The sequence below is a fragment of the Astyanax mexicanus genome, chromosome 20, assembly GCF_023375975.1.
Source record: "Astyanax mexicanus isolate ESR-SI-001 chromosome 20, AstMex3_surface, whole genome shotgun sequence".
Lineage (NCBI taxonomy): Eukaryota > Metazoa > Chordata > Actinopteri > Characiformes > Acestrorhamphidae > Astyanax > Astyanax mexicanus.
The window spans coordinates 19,574,924-19,596,588 of record NC_064427.1 but is presented as its reverse complement, the minus strand read 5'-3'; the positions used below and the strand labels follow the sequence as shown (position 1 = coordinate 19,596,588).

Below are 21,665 nucleotides of genomic sequence, written 5' to 3'. Positions count from 1 at the left end.
TGCAGAAATGAAGTAAAGTTTACTAAAAGAAAGGATTGACTGAAGTTCAATTCACTTATTTACTCTATGTAACATTTAGGTTTTGATCCGAGTCTAAATTACTTTAAATTTATCTGAAATTAAATTTACTTAAAAAAGTAAATTTTACTTATAATTTTTTTTCAGTGTATCCTGTTTCATCCTGCTCTTGTTGGAGTAACTGTCTCTACTGTCCAGGTAAGGCTAGGTTTCTACCTTTTTGTAGTTTGGAGCAGAACATTGCTATGAGGGTTGGATTGCATTGAATGCAGTGACAAGTACGGCTATACTGTCTCAATACTGGAGGCTTTATACCCCTCTATTTCTCATAGTTGTCCTATTCTATTGGCAGTATTTCTCTTCTACCTAGACTAGACAAGCTGAGTGCGTGCATTTGCACATTTGGACAAGTTTGTTTTTGTCTCAAGACACGCCCACATACACACCCACACACACTTATATAAACTTATATAATCAGGTGTTCAGGTATAAAAAGTTCACAGGTAAGGTGTCTGTGCTCACACCCCCTCCGCTCTGTGCAGGTGAGCAGTATTAGAGGAAGGCTGCAGGAGCAGGTGTGGTCAGTCTGAGGACCGTTAGAGGAGAGAGAACCTGAAGCTCTGCTGGATCACCGCCACCATCATGTCCTGGGATTACGCTCGGAACGCTGCCAACACCACCAGGAAGAATGCCATCAACAACCCGGCCGACATCTCCGTCATCGTCCTCTACTTTCTGGTGGTCCTGGCTGTGGGGGTCTGGGTGAGTCCAGTTACTGCTTCCTGTACAGAATAAGGAATAATGTAGTAACTTAAAAGTGTTAAACAAACCTGGGATGCTGTTTATTAATTTGTAGTTTCTGAGGCTAGTAACTCTGTTTATCTTATGCTGTACAACAGAGGAAACTCTTGCTCTTGCTTTCCTGGGGCAGTCCTGATGAGTGCCAGTTTCATCAAGTGTTTCAGACTGACTGACCTCCATTTTTTTCTTAAAGGCAATTTTTCTTTACATACTTTAGTAGTTTTTGCCATAATATGGATAAGAACAGTATTGAAATATGGCTATTTACTATATACAAAGGCCAGGTAGGGGTGTCCCAATTCTTGTTGGGCTGGAGGGGTAGGTAAGGGATAGGGATAGGGCTTTTTCAGATGCACACTTCACACCGAGGGGTTTGAGAATCACTGGTAAGAAATTTTAATATTTTTCTTGTTAAAAGTGAAGATTAGCACTATATTACCACAGTTTAATGAGTAGTTTCAATATTTTTTGGCCGAATTCTTCATAACAAGCAAATAAAAGATCGCTAGTAGTTTGTCTCAATTGCTAGCTAGCTAGCTAACTTTCCCATTCCACCTTAAATGGTGCAACAGACCACAGCGTGGGCTGCAACATTTAAGGCGGAACAGAAAAATAAAATAAAAGCTTTAGCGCTTCTTATAATGTATCAGCTGCTTAAAATGATGTCCCAATTCTTAAGGGGAAGATTTTAACCCTCTGTTCCAAGGGGAAGGGTTAAACTCAAAAAGAAGGCGGATTGGGCTTAACTCTACCTCTTCACATCAAAACTGATGCTCTCAAACAGATTAAGAGGAAAGAAATTCAAGTAATTAACGCTTGACGAGTTCAGCACAGCTGTTAACTGAAAGCCTGAATTCCAGGTGACTCTACCTCATAAAGCTGACTGAGAAAATCCAGCAGAGATGTTTAAAACTGTTATCTAAACAAACAGGTACTACTTAAAAAATTAAATATAAAACATATTCTGGTTTGTTTAACACTTTTGTATTTACTAAATAAATTAATAAAGAAACTGTAGTACTCTTAATACACACTGTCTTTCTACTACAGGCCATGGTGAGGACCAACCGCTCCACCATTGGAGGATTCTTCCTGGCTGGCAGGAACATGGTTTGGTGGCCGGTGAGTCTGTCTAATTCTTATTTTCAGAGTTTCAGTGTGTAAAGTAAAGGGTAAGAGCACTAAGCTATCTAAGCTGAACCCTCGTATCTCCGATCCCACAGATGCACTGCATCAAGAACCGTCAACAACAGCTGATAGAACCACATGAACTAGAGATTACTGTACTACTCTACATCATTTATCACCAACAAGCTCTACAACACAGAGTTACTACATTTACTAATACCACTTTACTGAACACAACACAAGCCTTATGTTCACCATGTCCAGAAGCTCCGCCCACTTCTCTATTGGATTCAAAGGAACCTACCGTACGATAATAGACCATCTCACAGTGGAAACACAGTGTATTGTGCTTAGACCAATCAGCAATCTAGAACAAATCCAAAAAGTCCAAAATTTAGATTCTGTCATGGTAGGAGGAGTGTATCTGTACACTTATGTGATGCAGAATTAATGCAGAAAAGTACATGTAGGATCTCAGAGCAACATATGCTGCCTTCAAAATGACGAAGATCTTCTTCAGGAACATTAATGCATTTTTCAACAAGACCATGCAAACCACATTCTGCATGCATTACAAAGGCATGATTGTGGAAGTGGATGGTACCGATACTGTCCCTGAATGTGTGAAGAGCTTTTCATGAAAAATGTGATAATAATATTGTTTTATTTGGGCTTTAATCCATTTAATTGTTTGAATGCATGATAATTCATAGTTGATTAGAATCAGTGAGATGACCAACACACACCAGCAGCACTTACGAAGCTCTTGTACGAAGGTTTTTCCTGCGTCTCTTGGACAAAATGAAAGTAAGGATTTTATGGGGCCATAATGATCAGATGACCGATGCCATTTAGAATTCATTACAGCTCTGATACGGCTTATCTGTCTTTTCTTTTTCTGTTTAATAGAGACTGAAGCTTTTATTAAGCTGTAAACCTATAAACACTTAATTCTACACTTATCTTATATCCGACACTGACAAAATATATACGTTTTTTTTTTTGTTCTTATTAGGGCCCAAGCACTAAAGGTGCAGAGCCCTGTTGTTTTTGCCGTGTTTATTATTATTATTTTGTATTATTATTCACATTATTTACATAGTATTTGCTCATTTCTGAAGCATTTCTGACCGTCAAACCTCAGAGCTCTGAGACTAAGGTGCTGCTGCTGTGATCGGGAGAGCGCCGCTGCGAATCCAGTCATGCAGCTTGCCATCAGCTGCCAGAGCCCAGAGAGAGCACAATTGCCCTTGGTCTCTTGGTCTCTAGGTTTATGTTTGTCTAATAACTGGGGGTGTATGTGCAGTGCATATGTTGCCAAGATAGCAATGAACATCAGACTGTTGACTGTCTCTGTCTTGTATTGTCTTGTATTCAGTCAGTGAAGCACCTGTGTTTTTTGTTGCCAAGATAGCAATACGCAATACGAGATTTATCTAAACACAGTTTAAATGGAACACCATAAGTAGCTGTGTACTAAAGCACTGTCTCTAAAATCAGAACTGATTTTGTTTATCCAGATTGGAGCATCTCTGTTCGCCAGTAATATCGGAAGTGTTCACTTTGTGGGTCTGGCAGGAACCGGTGCCGCTGCTGGCATCGCCATTGGAGGGTTCGAATGGAATGTAAGTTTAAAATGTCAAATTTTCTCGTTAGACCCTTCAGTTTTTAAAAGTAATAGTTTTCTGTTTTTTTAGGCTCTGGTTATGATGATCATACTAGGATGGGTCTTTGTTCCAATCTACATCAAATCTGGGGTAAGCATTTGCCTCCATTTAGCCACTCGTCCAACCATCTATCTTTTTATTTACCCACAAATCCGTCCATCCAGCTACTCTACAAACTATTTCACTTATTCACTCATCCATCCATCCATCGATCTATCCATCCACCTACTTATATATTCACCAACTTTCCACTTACCAATCCTTCTACTCATACTTTAACTTTAACATTCCATCCATCCATGCATCAATTTACAAACTGTACCAATCATATATACACATGCATTAACCATCCACCCATCCATTTATACAACCATATTTCTATCAGTTAATCAATGAATCCATCCACTTATACAGTAGATCCATCCCTCCATCCATCCATCTATCTGTCCTTCCATCTAACAATCCATGCACCCATCTCTTCATAGATCTACTTCTAAATCTTTCCACCCCTTTTTAAAATAATTTATCAATACATCCATTCATCCAATAATTTTTCCATCTATACAAATGTTCTTCCATTCTACCTATCAAATTATGCACACAACTATCTAACCATCCACCCATCTAATCTTTCCATCAAACCATTCATCCATCCATATTCACAACCATCAACATATAAATCTATCCATTCAGCTATTCAGCCAACTATTTATTACTCAATCCATCCATATATACATTAGTCTACACATAAATATATTATTTCAGCTATCTAACTATCTATTGATCATTTAATCTATCCATAAATACATCAATAAACACATAAATCTATCCATTCAGCTATCCAACCATCTATTTATTACTTAATCTATATATAAATACATCCATCTACACATAAATCTATCCATTTAGCAATTCAACCATCTATGTATTACTCAGTCTATCCATATATACATCCATCTACACATAAATCTACCCATTCAGCTATCTAACTATCTATTTATTACTCAATACATCCATATTTTCATAAATCCACCCAACTATTAACTAATTTCCATTTTCCATTTAATCTACCCACCGATCCAGCTCATCCTTCTATCAAACAACACATTTGATCCAATCATTTATGTATTCATGTACCCATAGATCCATCCATTAAGTTATCCAGCCAACTATTCACTCATTCATTCATCTTTGCTTCTTTGGTTTGAAAATATATGTTTTTATTATTGACGATGCTTCCCTCCAAATCATATATCATGCCAATGAATAGGGTTTTCTAGTGTTTTCTTGTTTAACAATAAAACAATGAGATTCTATACTTCTCAACACAACTGCCAAGTTGCCTAGCTATACATTAGTGCCCATTCCATCATTAGACAATTAAATTTAATTAAATTAAGTTTAATTAAAACAGCTTTTTGTATTTGTTTCTTAAAGAAAAGGTATAATTGACCTTTTTACCTGTGGACTAGTGCCAAGATATTCTATTGTTATACTACAGTAAATTCCACTGTTACATCACCAAGGACACTCTCTCAGTAATTGTGCATTTATGGTGCAATTAGGCACAAGGCCGAGCCTTAGCATGATTCCTCAAACTGCATGAACTGAACATGACCTTTTTATAAACTTTATTACTAAACATTGTGACTGTATGACATAACCATAATCTGAGTAAAATAATAAATCTTTCATTTTTCAGAATATCTTATCCCACCCTGAACCTCACTGGCTAAGATTAGCCTGAGTATTCACAGACTCTCTGTGTGACGCTGACCAGTGTTCCTCTGTTATCTGACCTGTTATCTGCAGGTGGTGACCATGCCAGAGTATCTGAAGAAGCGTTTCGGAGGTCAGAGGATCAGAATCTATCTGTCCTTGCTTTCTCTTATCCTCTACGTCTTCACTAAGATCTCTGTGAGTGTTTTATTCCTCATTTACATGGTAGTAAGTCAACAAACATTCATGCTGTATTTACACTGCTCACATGATCACACTTCCCCTTCTAACTGGTTGCATGTCGACGTTATAAAGGAGTTCCCTGCGTCATACAATTAAATTGTTTTAATAAATGGGAAACGGTTTATACAAGCTTTATTTCCTATAAACTCATAAATATAAATGTATATCTATAAATATAAATGTTCGATTGAGCTTCATACCTATGTCTAGTGAGCATATAGGAGCATATAGGCTAACAAAAGCAAACTTTTTTCGATTCAATTATATTGTAATATTTTCAAAACCCACCAGAGACCTAACAATCCTGGCAGCCTTTCTTTTGGAAACAATAAACATAACACGGAAAGTGTAGCTGTAGCACTGTTGCTATTAGCAACTCGCTACTAACTTAGCCTATAGCCTCGTTGAAGTTTAGCTCTAACTGGAAGCTGGAGCACAAAGCAGAGAGCATGCTCAGAAACACAGATCGTTCAAACTGTCCACACACTGTCGCTGCATTGCCATAGGAAATGAATGGTCGCCTGTCACTATCCAGTGTGAACTCAGGGTTAGGCACTCGGACTGTCTCTCTCACTTCCTCTCTCTCTCTCACTTTCTCTCTCTCTCTCACTTTCTCTCTCTCTCTCTCTTTCGCTCCCATGTTTGTCTCTCTGTCTCTGTCTTACTCTCTCTATTTTTTTCGCTCATGCCGTCTGTCTGTGTGTCTCGCTCTCTCTCTTTCGCTCATGTCGTCTGTCTGTCTGTCTCGCTCTTTTTCGCTTGTGCCATCTGTCTGTCTCTCTCACTTGCTCTCTTACGTTCGCTCCCGCCATCTCTCTCTCTCTCTCTTCCACATTTGTCTGTCTGTCTCTCTCTTGCTCGCTCTGTCTCTTTCACTCACACCATCTCTTTCTCTCTCTCTTTCTCTCTCTCCCTCTCTCTCTTTCGCTCCCACGTTTGTCTCTCTGTCTCTGTCTTGCTCTCTCTCTCTTTTTCGCTCATGCCGTCTGTCTGTCTATGTGTCTGGCTCTCTCTCTTTCGCTCATGTCATCTGTCTGTCTGTCTCGCTCTTTTTCGCTTGTGCCATCTGTCTGTCTCTCTCACTTGCTCTCTTACGTTCGCTCCCACCATCTCTCTCTCTCTCTCTCTCTCTCTCTCTCTCTCGTCCACATTTGTCTGTCTGTCTCTCTCTTGCTCGCCCTGTCTCTTTCACTCACACCATCTCTTTCTCTCTCTCTTTCTCTCTCTCTCTCTCTTTCGCTCCCACGTTTGTCTCTCTGTCTCTGTCTTGCTCTCTCTCTCTTTTTCGCTCATGCCGTCTGTCTGTGTGTCTCGCTCTCTCTCTTTCGCTTGTGTCGTCTGTCTGTCTGTCTCGCTCTCTTTCGCTTGTGCCATCTGTCTGTCTCTCTCACTTCCTCTCTTACGTTCGCTCCCGCCATCTCTCTCTCTCTCTCTCTCTCTCTTCCACATTTGTCTGTCTGTCTCTCTCTTGCTCACTCTGTCTCTTTCACTCACATCATCTCTTTCTCTCTCTCTCTCCCTCTCTCTCCCTCTCTCTCTTTCGCTCCCACGTTTGTCTGTCTGTGTGTCTCGCTTTCTCTCTTTCGCTCGTGTCGTCTGTCTGTCTGTCTCGCACTCTTTCGTTTGTGCCATCTGTCTGTCTCTCTCACTTGCTCTCTTACGTTCGCTCCCGCCATCTCTCTCTCTCTCTCTCTCTCTCTCTCTCTCTTCCATATTTGTCTGTCTGTCTCTCTCTTGCTCGCTCTGTCTCTTTCACTCACACCATCTCTTTCTCTCTCTCTTTTTCTCTCTCCCTCTCTTTCCTAATTTTGACAAGCTAATCCTGACATTTCTTAAAAATAACTCAATGCTCAGTCAGTCATACAGGGCAAGACTTTCCCAGGCATGTGTCTCACCAGAAGATCCTGTACTGGTCATTCTAATAGATATTACATACTAGTGACAAATAATTGCTGTTTTGTTCTGATCATGCTCTACTGTCGTTCTCCATCAGGCTGATATATACTCCGGAGCTATCTTCATTAATCAGGCTGTGGATGTAAACATTTACCTGGCTGTTGTCCTGCTACTGGTGATCACAGCTCTCTACACAGTTACAGGTAGCTTTTATTTTAAAGCTAAAATATGGTTGGTGTAAAATAAATGTATTAAAAGTAATTTTTATATAAAAGCGGTTTCTCCACCTGTCCTGTAGGTGGCCTCGCTGCAGTCATTTACACAGACACTCTGCAGACCATCATCATGGTGTTGGGGTCCTTCGTCCTAGTGGGCTTTGGTAAGGGCAAATATTATTATTATTATTATTATTATTATTATTATTATTATTTATTAGTGCCCATTCCATCAGTTATCCCTTTCAGATCCTGCGTCCATCACAGTGGACATCATATACTTCTATCTATGCTTTTTTAAAAATGGTTTGTTGCACATAATGCTGTTTAAGAGCTGTTGTCCAACAGAATAGACCATAAACCAGCCAATAAAGAAGTTTGTAAACCAATAAAACAGTAGCTTGGCCCCACCCACTGCAAAAACACTGAAAAAAAAGAGTGCTAGGGCCATTGAGGCAAATGGAATAGAAGCAATTAAATATTTTAGTAAATAGTTTAGTAGATTTATTTGCTATGCAGATTTTATAGTAGAATATAGTAGAGTCTTTTTTTCTGTGCATTACAGACAGAAAACAGCATTTTTATTTTGTTTTTTAATCACTGGAGATAATTCAGGTCTAAAAAAGGTTTATTACATAACCCTCACCAGAAAAAAAAAACATACACACACAACACAAACAATACCAACAGCCAGTTTTCTAAACAAATTAGCACACATTGCACCAGTGAAGAACTTTAATAGACAAATAGCCTCTCTATGTTATCTATTAAAGCAGTTAATAATGTAGCTAATCATTATTTATTTGCCATATCTAGCTAAATTGTGTTTTTCACCAGAGTACTAATTTACAAGTTTATCTAAGCATGCTACAAAACACACATCCCTGAAACTTTGATGCAAATTTAAGTTTTATACTATACTGGTGGAACTGGCACTAATTAGTTAGCTGGGTAACTAAGCTATGCTGAGCTAACAGTACACAAGTGATTAAAGCAATTAAGCTAAACTTTCCAATCAGAACTGTTTTTGTGATTCTCTTTTTCTTCAGCTTTTGATAAGGTTGGAGGTTATGATAAATTTCATGATGCCTACATGAATTCCATCCCGATGGTGGTGGGTAATGTTAGTTCTGAGTGTTACACGCCTCGCGCCGACTCCTTCCACATCTTCAGAGACGCCACCACCGGAGATCTGCCTTGGCCTGGACTCATCTTCGGACTCACCATCCAGGCTGCGTGGTACTGGTGCACTGACCAGGTATATATACAGCACTTAAAAATTATGAGTTTCTTTGATTTGACAAAATCGAAAACCTCTGGAATATAATCAAGAGAAAGACAGATGATCATCAAATCAAACTGAACTGCTTGAATTTTTGCACCAGGAGTAAAGCAGCATAAAGTTATCCAAAAGCAGTGTGTAAGACTGATGGAGGAGAACATGATGCCAAGATGCATGAAAACTGTAATTAAAGACCAGGGCTATTCTACCAAATATTGATTTCTAAACTCTATAAAAAACTTTATGAATATGAACTTGTTTTCTTTGCATTATTTGAGGTCTGAAAGCTCTGCATCTTTTTTTTTGTTATTTCAGCCATTTCTCATTTTCTGCAAATAAATGCTCTAAATGACAATATTTTTATTTGGAATTTGGGAGAAATTTTGTCCGTAGTTTATAGAATAAAACAACAATAATAATTTTACTCAAACATAAACCTATAAATAGCAAAATCAGAGAAACTGATTCAGATATATATATATATATATATATAAATTACACATTAAAAAGTAGATGTCAATCTTTCTGTCCTCCCTTCTGTCTCTGCTGATTTTGAGGAACTCCAGCTCCCACAATGCTGCAGTTCTCACCTTTTAATACTGGATATTTAACTGTAAATGTGTGTGTGTGTGTGTGTGTGTGATATCAGGTGATTGTCCAGAGGTGTTTATCTGCTAAGAACATGTCTCATGTGAAGGCCGGCTGTATTCTGTGTGGGTACCTGAAGCTCCTTCCCATGTTCATCATGGTGTTTCCTGGCATGATCAGCAGAATTCTCTACCCAGGTGAGAAAATTACGCACTGTTTCTCAGTGCTAATAACTCAGATCAAAAACAATTAATTTTCGCATTCACAAAAAGTTAAATATTCCAATAGATTTGAATTTTGAGGACATTACAGATTTTATTACAGATACTTCCAGAAAATCCTATTTATTTGTGCTTGTTCTAATGTGATTTGAAGCCCTATGTTAGTGATCTGTAAGTGAGTTGTAAATCATGCACAGTGCAGCTTTTCTTTTCTATCGTAACAACAGGAAAAGTATATCTTGCGCAGCTCAAAACGTGCAAAAGGCATTTATTAATTATTTTAATTAATTTATTAATCATGTTTGTGTTTTAGACGTAGTATAAAATAAACTATGGCAGATTGCTATTTTAACGGTGCAGCTACCTGGATGTGTCCAACTGACCTGCTTGTTCACACTCATTCATTCTGTTTAATGTTGATGTTAAAATTGGGTTTTTGTATTGCTGCATATCCATATGTGTGTAACAATTAAGCATGTGCGAAGGCGGGAAAATAGACTACTGGAAGGATGTAAGATAGCAATAAACATTGCATGTTTTTCTAGGTAAATATTGTCGCTTTGTGAAAAATATCTTATTAGTTTATAAACTTTTTAAGTTCATTACAGGAGTTGATTACAACGAAAAACAACTAAACAGAAAGGAAAATTTTTATTAGTAAAACAATATAAAAGTACACAACAAATATACTCTATTGTGCAAAAGGTTTTAGCCACCGGTAAAAATTACAATTAAATTGTAATTTAAGTGCTTATATACACAGTATTAGACTAGAATAAATACGAATTAAATTTGAAAAAATTACAAAAAGAATCTATTGCTGACAAAAATGATTTATAAATATGATCTTATTGATTTAACAAGAAAAAACACTACGTCACGTTATGTATTTATGTTTACTTGTGTCAATTCTAATACAATTTAATGTTTCTAAACATACTTCAGATTAGAATTATCTTTATTGGCATATTTTTTTTACTTTTTTTCTGACCTAAACTATAAAAAAATCGATAGCTCTAATTTTCTAATACCTTTAATGGTATTAAATGTGTGTGTATATATATATATATACAGCTCTGGAAAAAATAACAGTTTTTCAGTTTCTGAATCAGTTTATCTGATTTTGCTATTTATAGGTTTATGTTTGAGTAAAATGAACGTTGTTGTTTTATTCTACAAACTACAACATTTCTCCCAAATTCCGAATAAAAATATTGTCATTTAGAGCATTTATTTGCAGAAAATGAGAAATGGCTGAAATAACAAAAAAAGATGCAGAGCTTCTTTTAGACCTCAAATAATGCAAAATAAAACAAGTAGTTTTAAGAGTTCAGAAATCAATATTTGGTGGAATAACCCTGGTTTTTAATCACAGTTTTCATGCATCTTGGCATCATGTTCTCCTCCACCAGTCTTACACACTGCTTTTGGATAGGCAGTTCAGTTTGGTTTGATGTCGTGTGATCATCTATCTTCCTCTTGATTATATTCCAGAGGTTTTCAATTTGGTAAAATCAAAGAAACCCATCATTTTTGAAGTGCCCCCTTTTTTTCCAGAGCTGTACAGGTCTTTGTGTTTATGTGTGTATTTATGAATGATCTAATGTTCTGTAGATGATGTGGCGTGTGTGGTTCCTGAAATCTGTAATGACTTGTGTGGAACTGAGGTGGGCTGCACCAACATCGCCTACCCCAAACTGGTGATGGAGATCTTGCCCAATGGTGAGGACATCTCTGCAATACAAGAACTGCAGAAAAATCGGTTTTATCTATAGTATTTGTATTGATATGTATGTATTTATATGTACATGTGTGTGTGTTTAGGTCTGAGAGGTTTGATGCTGTCCGTCATGCTGGCTTCTCTGATGAGTTCCCTCACCTCCATCTTCAACAGCGCCAGCACCCTCTTCACCATGGACATCTACACCAAAATCCGCCAAAAAGCATCTGAAAAAGAGCTGATGATCGCTGGCAGGTTCGCTTACTTACCTTTTACTGCTGATAGAAACATGATGCAATATGAGAAAACGTTATATGTATTCTTAACCCTTAGAACTTTTTGGTTTTGGTGTGTTTTTTCTCCGTTTTTGTTTTTAGTTCCTCTTTCAGGTCTTATAACACAGTAATTATATCAAACAGTCACATGCCCTGATCTCTTTTACTCCAGAAGACATACGGCTGTTCAAAAATATAATCATTTAAAATGTAAAAGGAAGCAGAATTGTTATATTTTCCTGAAACTGATCATGTTTTGCTCAAAATTTTACCAAGCGCCTGTTTTTTTTTTTTTTTTTACTTATTTTTAAATGTATAGACTTATATAAATATATTCAGCTAAGATATATTTTCAAAAATGGTTAGACTAGAGTGTTTATGAGTTAAAGAAAGCACAAGAATACTGATGATTTGAGTTCATTACATGGCGTATTAATTATTACTTTGATAAAATACATGGAGAAACAGCATCAGGTGGAGTTATTTTTCTTGATAATCAATAATCACACCTCTAGGATACATGTAGATACTAAAAACTTTTTTAGGTGTTTTTCTCAGTGGGTTTCTTATATATGCTTGACTGCACTGGGATTTTTACTTTCTAAAAACTCCTATTTTTATAAAGAGTAAGTTTAGCCCTTTCTAAACATGTATGGATTATGTTTATGTGTGAAGGGATTCCTGAGTAATTAAGCTGAGAACACAAGGTGCGATTTCGGATGGAAAATCGGAGGGGTAATTTTCAGTCATTAAACAGCACTGAATGTCTGAACGCTAAGCTTCAGATTGAAGGTTTTATCTTGCAGACTGATTAATTAGAGAAAGAATTTATAGTTAGAGGAGTAAACGCCATGAAAACCAAAGAGCTATTGCCTTCTATAGGTGGAAAAACAAGCAATTTAAAAGCTAAAAGAAGATAGAACATCAATCAGAGCCATTAGAGCACAAATATAGGTCATGGTACAACCATTTAGAATGTCCTGAAGAAGAAAGTCGTCACTGGTGTACTACATAAGTAAAAGATCTCAAACAGGTAGACGAAAGAAAGCCACAGCACTTAATTCTTTAAAAAAACTGAAACAACTGTTAGTATCATCAGCAACCATCTCTAGATGACAGGAGTAAAGGTATCACACTCTCACAATCTACTTTTCACAGGCGACTTCTTGAATAAAAGTGCATACACTTCACCAGAAGATAAAAACTACTTTTCTTCAGACAGAATAAAAAAAAAAGACCAGGTGCAATTTGCCAAGAATAGCAGAGACAAAAATATATAATATAATATATAATATAATATATAATATAAAAGCTAAAATTTGGAAAACCAAATGTATTTGCTCATCATCCCAAAAATACAAGCTCAGCTGTGAAACACAGTGGAGGTAGTGTCATCGCCATGGCTTGGGCTTGCATGGCTTCTTCTATAACAGGCTCATTAATGTTAATCGATGATGTCACGCATCATAATAACCCTCTAAAACAAACAAAACTCCTGAAAAAGCTTCACAAAAGAAGTTTAGAGTTTAGAAGAGTTTAGTGATGCCAATATATCATAGGCTTGATGCAATTATTGCAAGAAAAGTCTTATTTACTTTTTCTGTTTTTGCTCATAAGAAAAAAAAAGGATGGGTTGAGAAAAAAGAAGGTACTATATTCTGAACCATGTATCAGATCCAGATGTAAATATCTGGAAATAAAAGCTGAAATGTTGATATTTTGAGAGAAGCAGGTTAAATCTTCCATCTATTTCTGGTATATCTTAGAAATAACTTTTTCTAAGGCTCTTTCCACCCACAGTAGAATACAAAACCAGCCCTGAAACTAGTTTATAAAGAGTAATGGCCAAAACAGACCTAAATACAGTGTAAAGCTTCAGACTCTCATCTTGTAGCGGACACATCTTTGCTCCTCAATAGACCCATACTTATCTTTTAATGTCAAACCTACACTGAAAAAGTTGATGCGTAAATTGATTTACTTAAAAAAAGTTTCGCAACTTTCTGCATTTGCTTATTTTAAGTACATCTAATTTCATGTAAATTTAACTTCAACTCGGTTTCAAGACTTAAATGTTACATAGAGTAAATAAGTGAACTGAACTTCAGTCAATCCTTTCTTTTAGTAAACGTTACTTTATTTCTGCACACAATATTACCTAATTACAATCACTTTATTTATACAATATTACTATATATTATTTTAGTTAAAACACACATTCAAATATTTACATAATCTCAAAGATTTATTTTGTAAACAGACCAAGTCTCACTGTCTCAACACATGGATGGCATGTGATACATTCTTAGTAGTATACTTTACTAAAGTATTTTTATTATAGTAAAAAGAATGTATGTTTTAACTAAAAATTTATGAAATTACTTAAATTTACTTAAAAAAAAAATCAAATGCAGAAAGTTGCGAAAGTTTTTTCAAGTACATTTTATGCATAATTTTTTTCAGTGTAAAAGTTTTTAATCTAAAGCAGAAATAATAGTATTGACAAGACTGTTCCAGTATTTTGTAGAGGACTGTATCTTATATTTCTTGGTGTTTTTTGTCTGCAGGGTGTTTATTGTGGTTCTGATTGGGGTCAGTATTGCCTGGATTCCAATGGTTCAGTCTGCTCAAGGTGGGCAGTTGTTTGATTACACGCAATCAGTCACCAGTTATTTGGCCCCGCCCATCGCCGCTGTTTTTATTCTGGCTATTTTCTGTAAAAGAACCAATGAACAGGTAAGTGTACACCTTCACCACCTTCAGACCAGGTACTTAAGCATTAAAAAAACTGCAGTGTTTTTCTAGGTATATATTTTCTAATTTAATATATATTAATAGATATTAATAGAATGATTACATGCTTAAAATTAAAAACACATAAACAAAGACAAAATATCAATATCCTTTGGTATCTTATTCTTAAAAAATGCATTTTGTGTATAATCTAAAGGAAAGGTGATAAATTAATACATAAAAAGGAATGGTAACACTTTACAATAAGAGTACATTATTTAACATTATTTATGGCAGAATGTCCTAACTAATCATTAATTGACGCTAGTCATCATTGCAAATTTATTTGACTAATGTCTTAATTCATCAACATTTACAACATTCTTATGCATTAAAATTTAGTGATGTTTAATAATGTGTTAACTACCAACAGTTAATAATTAGTCAATACATTCCTTAACCATTTAACAGTGTTTATTACTGTCAGAAGTCCTGTTACTGTCACCCTTTTTGAAAAGTGTTGCCAAAAGAATTAATAAAATGATGAAACAACATATTTTTTGTCCACCAGGGGGTTTTCTATGGGATGCTGTTTGGGTTGGCTGTAGGCCTCTCCAGGATGATAGCTGAATTTGCATACGGTTCAGGAAGCTGCGCTCAGGTCCCGGACTGTCCGTACATCATCTGCGGGATTCACTACCTTTACTTCGGGATCATCCTGTTCGGAATCTCCTGTATTGTCATTCTGGGGATTTCTCTTCTTACCAAACCAATCGACGAAAAACACGTAAGTCTCTTGTACTTCTTTGACATTTTAAAAAGGTTTCACTGAGTTAATTGGAATAAATACAGTGCTAAGTGTTTGAGTTGTCCCCATAAACCAGGGTCCATCTTTATTTTTCCCTTGTTTCCTACATTGTAAATAAATACTTAAGAAATCCACACTATGAAGAAACACATAAGGAATCATTTATTAACTTAAAAGTGTTCATTTTTGGTTTCTAAGGCTGGTAACTCTTGCTATTATTTTCCTGGGGCAGTCCTGATGAGTGCCAGTTTCATCATCAAGTTTTTGGTGTTCTTAAAATTCTTAAATAATTTTTTTCTTTACTTAGTTAAATAGTTATTTCTTCTCATAATATGGATTAGAACATTACTCAAATAGAGCCATTCACTGTATACCAACTCTACCTCTTTACAACTTTACAACTGATGCTCTTAAACTAATATTAAGGGCAAGAAATTCAAGTAATTAACTCTTGATGAGTTCAGCACAGCTGTTAACTGAAAGCCTGAATTCCAGGTGACTCTACCTTATAAAGCTGACTAAGAAAATAAAGCCAAGATGTGCAAAAATGTTATCTAAGGAAAAGGTGCTACTTTGAAGAATCTAAAGAATAAAACATATTCTGGTTGGTTTAACATATTCTAGTTTGTTTGAATGATCTTAGTGTGAATTTACAATGAAAAATATTTTTAACTAATTAAAAAACACTGAATTTAAGGTGTGTCCAAACTTTTGACTGGTACTGTAAAAAAACAGTCCCCACAAACTTGTGTGTATAAGCCGTCCCCACAAATACAGTGGTATGTACTGTGTAACTAGTCCTCATAAACGTGTTTACAAGTATAATTGGTCCCCTTAACTACAGCACTAGATGCAAATGGTCCCATTAAATGCAGTGCTGTGTATGTAACTGGTCCCCATAAATGTAATACTGTATATATACCCATTTAACTGACTCTTGTTAACTTTGCAGTTGCACAGACTGTGTTGGAGTTTGAGGAACAGCACTGAGGAAAGAGTTGATATTGAAGAAGATGACTGGAACAAAGAAGAAGAAGAAGAAGAGATCAGCTCGATGAAGCTAGAAGGTTAGTCATGTTGTTTGTTGTTTTAATGCATAATTATATTAAACATGTTAAAAAATAATATGCAAGTTAGTAATATGTACTATGTAAGGTATGGTCCTCAAAAAAGTGCTATATGGTTGGTCCCCATGAGCAAACTGTGTGTACTGGTCCCCTTAAATCTATTGCTGTGCGTATAGTGTATGTTCCACAGTGATGTGATGTGTGAAATTTGGTACCCATAAATGTAATAATGTTTTACAACTGGTCCCCATAAATGGAATACTGTTTATAAAGCTGGTCCCCATAAACGTAATACTGTATATATACCTGGCCCCGATATATTGAATAATATTTATATATCTGTTCCCTTTAAATGTAATACTGTTTATTAAGCTGGTCCCAATAAATGTAATACTCTGTATATACCTGGTCCCCATAAGTGTAATACTGTTTTATAACTGGTCCCCATATATTTAATAATGTTATATATCTGGTCCCTATAAATGTAATTCTGTTTATGCAACTGGTCCCCATAAATGTAATACTGTATATACCTGGTCCCCAAACATGCAATACTATTTTCTATAACTGGTCCCCATAAATGTAATACTATTTATATAATTGGTCCCCATACATGTAATATTCTTTATATAACTGGTCCCCATTAACATAGTCTAGATCCCATAAATTTACTTATGTGTGCATACCACAACACAATTAACAGTATTGTATAATTGGTCCCCATAAATGCAGTGTCGCATGTGCAAAATGTCTCCATAAAGACAATATTGTGAGCAACTTGGTCCTATAAAACTGAGTTGTATTATGTAGTACCTCCTATACATGTGGTGCTTTGTGTTTGTTACTGGTCCACATATTTAAAGTATTAATTATGTAACTAGTCACCTTAAACATTCTTTCTATATAACTGGTCCCCATAAATACAGTGATATATGTACTATGATCTGCCAATAGTCCGTTCTAAGTATAGTATGTAACTGGTCCCCATAAACACATAAATCAAGTATTATGTGTGTAACTGGTCCCCATAAACATGGTTCTGTGTGTAAATGGTCCCTATACATGCAGTGCAATGTGTACAACAGTCATTTTATTACTCAATTATTAATACTTATATCTCAGTTGCTGCTACACAAAATTACATATATTATTCAGGAACTACGATAAAACTAAAAGGAGTCAATAGTCATCATGCAGTTCCTTCCAGTTTAAAGGGTGAATGAATATTTAGCTTTTTATTTGTGTAACGCTTCAGAACCAGAGCCAGAACCGAGCTGCTGGAGGAAGGTCTACAACGGTTTCTGTGGCTTCGACCAGAAAAAAGCACCAAAACTTACCAAAGAGGAAGAGGCGGAGATGAAGAAGCAGCTGACGGACACGAGCGAGAAGCCGCTGTGGAGGAATGTGGTGAACGCCAACGCCATCATCCTGCTCGCCGTGTGTGTGTTTTTCCACGGTTTCTTCGGTTAAAAACTCGCCAGTCTCAGTCCATATTGAGATGTATACAGAAATATATTTAAACACATATATTTTATATTTTAAAGGCCAAACTGCTATGACTTAATTTATGAAGTTATTAAACATTAGATTTGAGAAAGTTCAGTATTTGTCTTTCTTTTTCTTTTAGGGTTTTAACATTAAGCATAAACTTTAAATTTTTAGTTTTCAAAATTTTAAGTTTTTTTTAAGTTATTCAAAAGTTTGGACATTTTAAATTCAGTGTGGTTTATTATTTAAATGTATAACTTCGTGCATTGATTAATACTAAACTAATTAAAACAGATGGAATTATTTATAGAAAAAAGATGGAATTATTTAGTAAAAGCCTTTGTACATCTAGGCTTAGATTTTCTAAGTCAGTTTTTTTATTTAAGGTAGTCAATTGGAATTCCGGCTTTCAGTCAACAGCTGTGCTGAACTTGTCAAGAGTTAATTACTTGAATTTCTTGCCTCTTAATATTAGTTTGCGAGCATCAGTTGTAAAGTTATGAAGAGAAAGAGTTGGTATACAGTAAATAACTCTATTTGACGTGTTTGACCTTCATTATTTTAAGAAATGAAAGTCAGTCAATGCCAAAAATTGCAGTCGCAAAAATGTTATGATGAAACTGGCTCTCATCAGGGCCACCCCAGGAAAAGAAGACCTGACTTTAGTATTAATTTATAATATAGTAATAAAAAAAACTTTAAATTAAAGGTGTGTCCAAACTGGTACTGTATTTTATTTTAATAATGTGTGCTATTTATAAGTGGCTTCATGAGTGACTGATTTTTATGTAGCTTCCAAAAATCCAAAAATAATTTCTGTCCCTGTTTAATACCTGTGTTTTTCTGTCCTCGTGCAAGCTAATCCGATCACAATGCTAATCTGACATTCCACCTGTCCACCTGTGCTTTTGTTGCTGATAAAATGAGGATTATTATGGTTTGTAAGGGACAATAATGTGAATAATAATCAGATCTATGTATCATAATGTTTCCTTAATTTAGTGATTTGTGCATAATTATGTAGATATTGACAGTTTGGGGACCAAATATCCCAGGTTTTATAAGACATAAAAATATGAATATTTCATAATTGTGGGGATAGCTGGCTGCTCTTTACAAAGTGCAAATCTACACAGTCTAAAAACTGATAAGTGATTTTATATTTATTTGGGTTTAGTATTCTAATGTATGTAGTATTCTAAAGTTAATTACAGGTAGACACTCTCACTGACCACTGACTTTACTTTTGTTTATTTACATTTAATAAATATAATGTTATATAGAGGTAATTACAAGTAGACACTTTCACTGAACACTGACTTTATTAATGTTTATTTGGCTTTATAAATTCTAATGTTATATAGACTTAATTACAGGCAGACACTCTTACTGACCACTGACTTTGTTTGTGTTTAATCAATTTAATGTTATATAGCGTTAATTACAGGTAGACACTCTCACTGACCACTGACTTTACTTGTGTTTATTTACGTTTAATAAATCTAATGTTATATAGAGTTAATTACAGGTAGAGACTCTCACTGAACACTGACTTTATTAATGTTTATTTGGGTTTATAAATTCTAATGTTATATAGCGTTAATTACAGGTATGTACTGTCACTGACTACTGACTTTATTTGTGTTTAATAAATCTAATGTTATATAGAGTTAATTACAGGTAGACACTCTCACTGAGTTTATATTTCTTTTGATTTATAAATTCTAATGTTTCAATATAGATAATCACAGGTGTCTACTGAACACTGACTTTATGCTTTATATTTATTTGGGTTTAGTATTCTAAAGTTATATAGAATTGATTACAGGTAGACATTCTTACTGATTAATGACTTTATTTTTTTATTACATCTAATGTTATATAGAGTTAATTACAGGTAGACACTCTCATTGACCACTGGCTTTATTATTTGTATGTGTTTATTTGTGTTTAATAAATCTAATGTTATTTAGAATTAATTACAGGTAGACACTCTCACTGACAATTTTAATTGACTTTATTAATGTTTATTTGAGTTTATTCTAATGTTACATGTATAGGGTATTTATAGATATACAGGCAAAAACACTCTACAGAGATTAAATCCATTGTGATGACTGTATTTTTACGATACAGTATTTTATGTAACAGTAATAATCCCCGCCTCAGTGCTGTAGAGTATGCATGGGTCAGCATGTTGCTCTGACCACGTCTAAAACTGATTAAAATGCTGCAGTTATGTAATCCAGGCTCTGGACAGTATACGGATTTAACCGGACACTCGGACACTGAGGATTCCTCCACGGCACTAAAGTGATTGTTTTTTCTTTGCTTCAGTAAAAGCTGCTCTTTTCTGAGATATATTTACATTAAATAGCATTAGATTAGATAAGCCACACAGAATAGCATCAGTAAAATCAGATTTTAATGTTTTCATGATCATTATTTTTGACTCTCAAACTCATGCTAAAAGCGTCAAAGCAAAGCTCCATCATTCCAAAGAACCCCAAAGCCCAATGTTTCAATAGCAGCAGATCTAAAGTGTCCCTATTCTGCAAAATAGAATTATTAGAAGGATGTCTAAAATGGAAAAGGTTAATGTTAGGGATTATGAATGGATTTAGGGTTAATGTTAGGATTGCAAAGGTTATGGTAGATTAACTAGATTAAAGTTAGTTGATTCTTTTTTTGACTTGTTTTGATTAGTCTTGAGCTAAAACACTAACAATACAAATATCTCTATGATCCCTACTGTACTAAATCTGCCTAATAATCATAATATTATTATTATTATTATTATTATTATATTATTAGTAAACCCTAATCTTTACCCTAGCCATAACCATCCCAAAATGTAATTAAAAAACCCAAATTACAACCCTACAAAACCAAAACCACAACCATACTAACCAAAAACAGCAATTCTACTATCCAAACCACAACCAACCCAAACTACAGCCATCCAAAACTGCAGCCCTACTAACCCAAACTACAACCATACTAACCCAAACTACACATCCAATAACCCAAACTACAACCATACTTATCAAAACCACAACCACACTAACCCAAACTACAAGCATACTACCAAACACAGCAACCACATTTGACTAGGTCTGCCCAACAACAGAGCGATCTATATTCTGATTGGCTCAACGAGAGTACATTATAATATACAGCCGATAGATTGGCAGACGTGAGAAATACCATGTGTGACGTGTGAGCGTGTGAACTCGCTGAGGTGCATGTGTCACGTTCAAAGCGTGAGACTTGAAAACACTGAACCATACTAACCCAAATTACAACCCTAATAACCCAAACTACAACCATACTAACTGGTAACAGCAACCCTAGTAACCCAAACCACAACTATGACAACCAAAACTACAACCATACTTATCCAAATCACAACCAACCCAAACTACAACCATACTAACCCAAACTACACATTTAATTATCCAAACTACAACCATACTTATCCAAATTACAACTATACTTATCCAAACTACAACTATACTTATCCAAACTACAACAATACTTACCCAAACTACAAGCACACCAACCAAAAACAGCAACCATACCCTCCCTAACCACAACCATACTAACCAAAAACATAAATCCTACTAGCCCAAACTACAACCCTACTAGCCCAAACTACAACCCTACTAACCTTAAGTGTACTTATGAACCCAATCCCCACTAATGCATTACTACCAATACTTTAACCATAATACTATCACTAAGGTTGTGTTTAGTATGGCTAAGGTAAGGTTATTGTTAAGGTTATGGTTAGTAT

At 35.4% G+C, this 21,665-nt stretch overlaps 1 protein-coding gene across 1 annotated transcript; it reads left to right on the top strand.

The window, feature by feature from the left end:
* The first annotated feature begins 527 nt into the window (after positions 1–527).
* LOC103043237 (sodium/glucose cotransporter 1-like) lies at positions 528–17,983 on the top strand. Its single transcript, XM_007231981.3, has 15 exons — positions 528–780; positions 1,870–1,941; positions 3,468–3,572; positions 3,645–3,704; positions 5,427–5,531; positions 7,570–7,675; positions 7,771–7,851; positions 8,737–8,945; positions 9,619–9,754; positions 11,393–11,500; positions 11,603–11,753; positions 14,341–14,509; positions 15,078–15,293; positions 16,267–16,381; positions 17,637–17,983. The coding sequence occupies exons 1-15, from the start codon at positions 661–663 to the stop codon at positions 17,849–17,851; spliced, it is 1,968 nt and encodes a 655-aa protein (XP_007232043.3). The 5' UTR covers positions 528–660; the 3' UTR covers positions 17,852–17,983.
* The last annotated feature ends 3,682 nt before the right edge of the window (positions 17,984–21,665 follow it).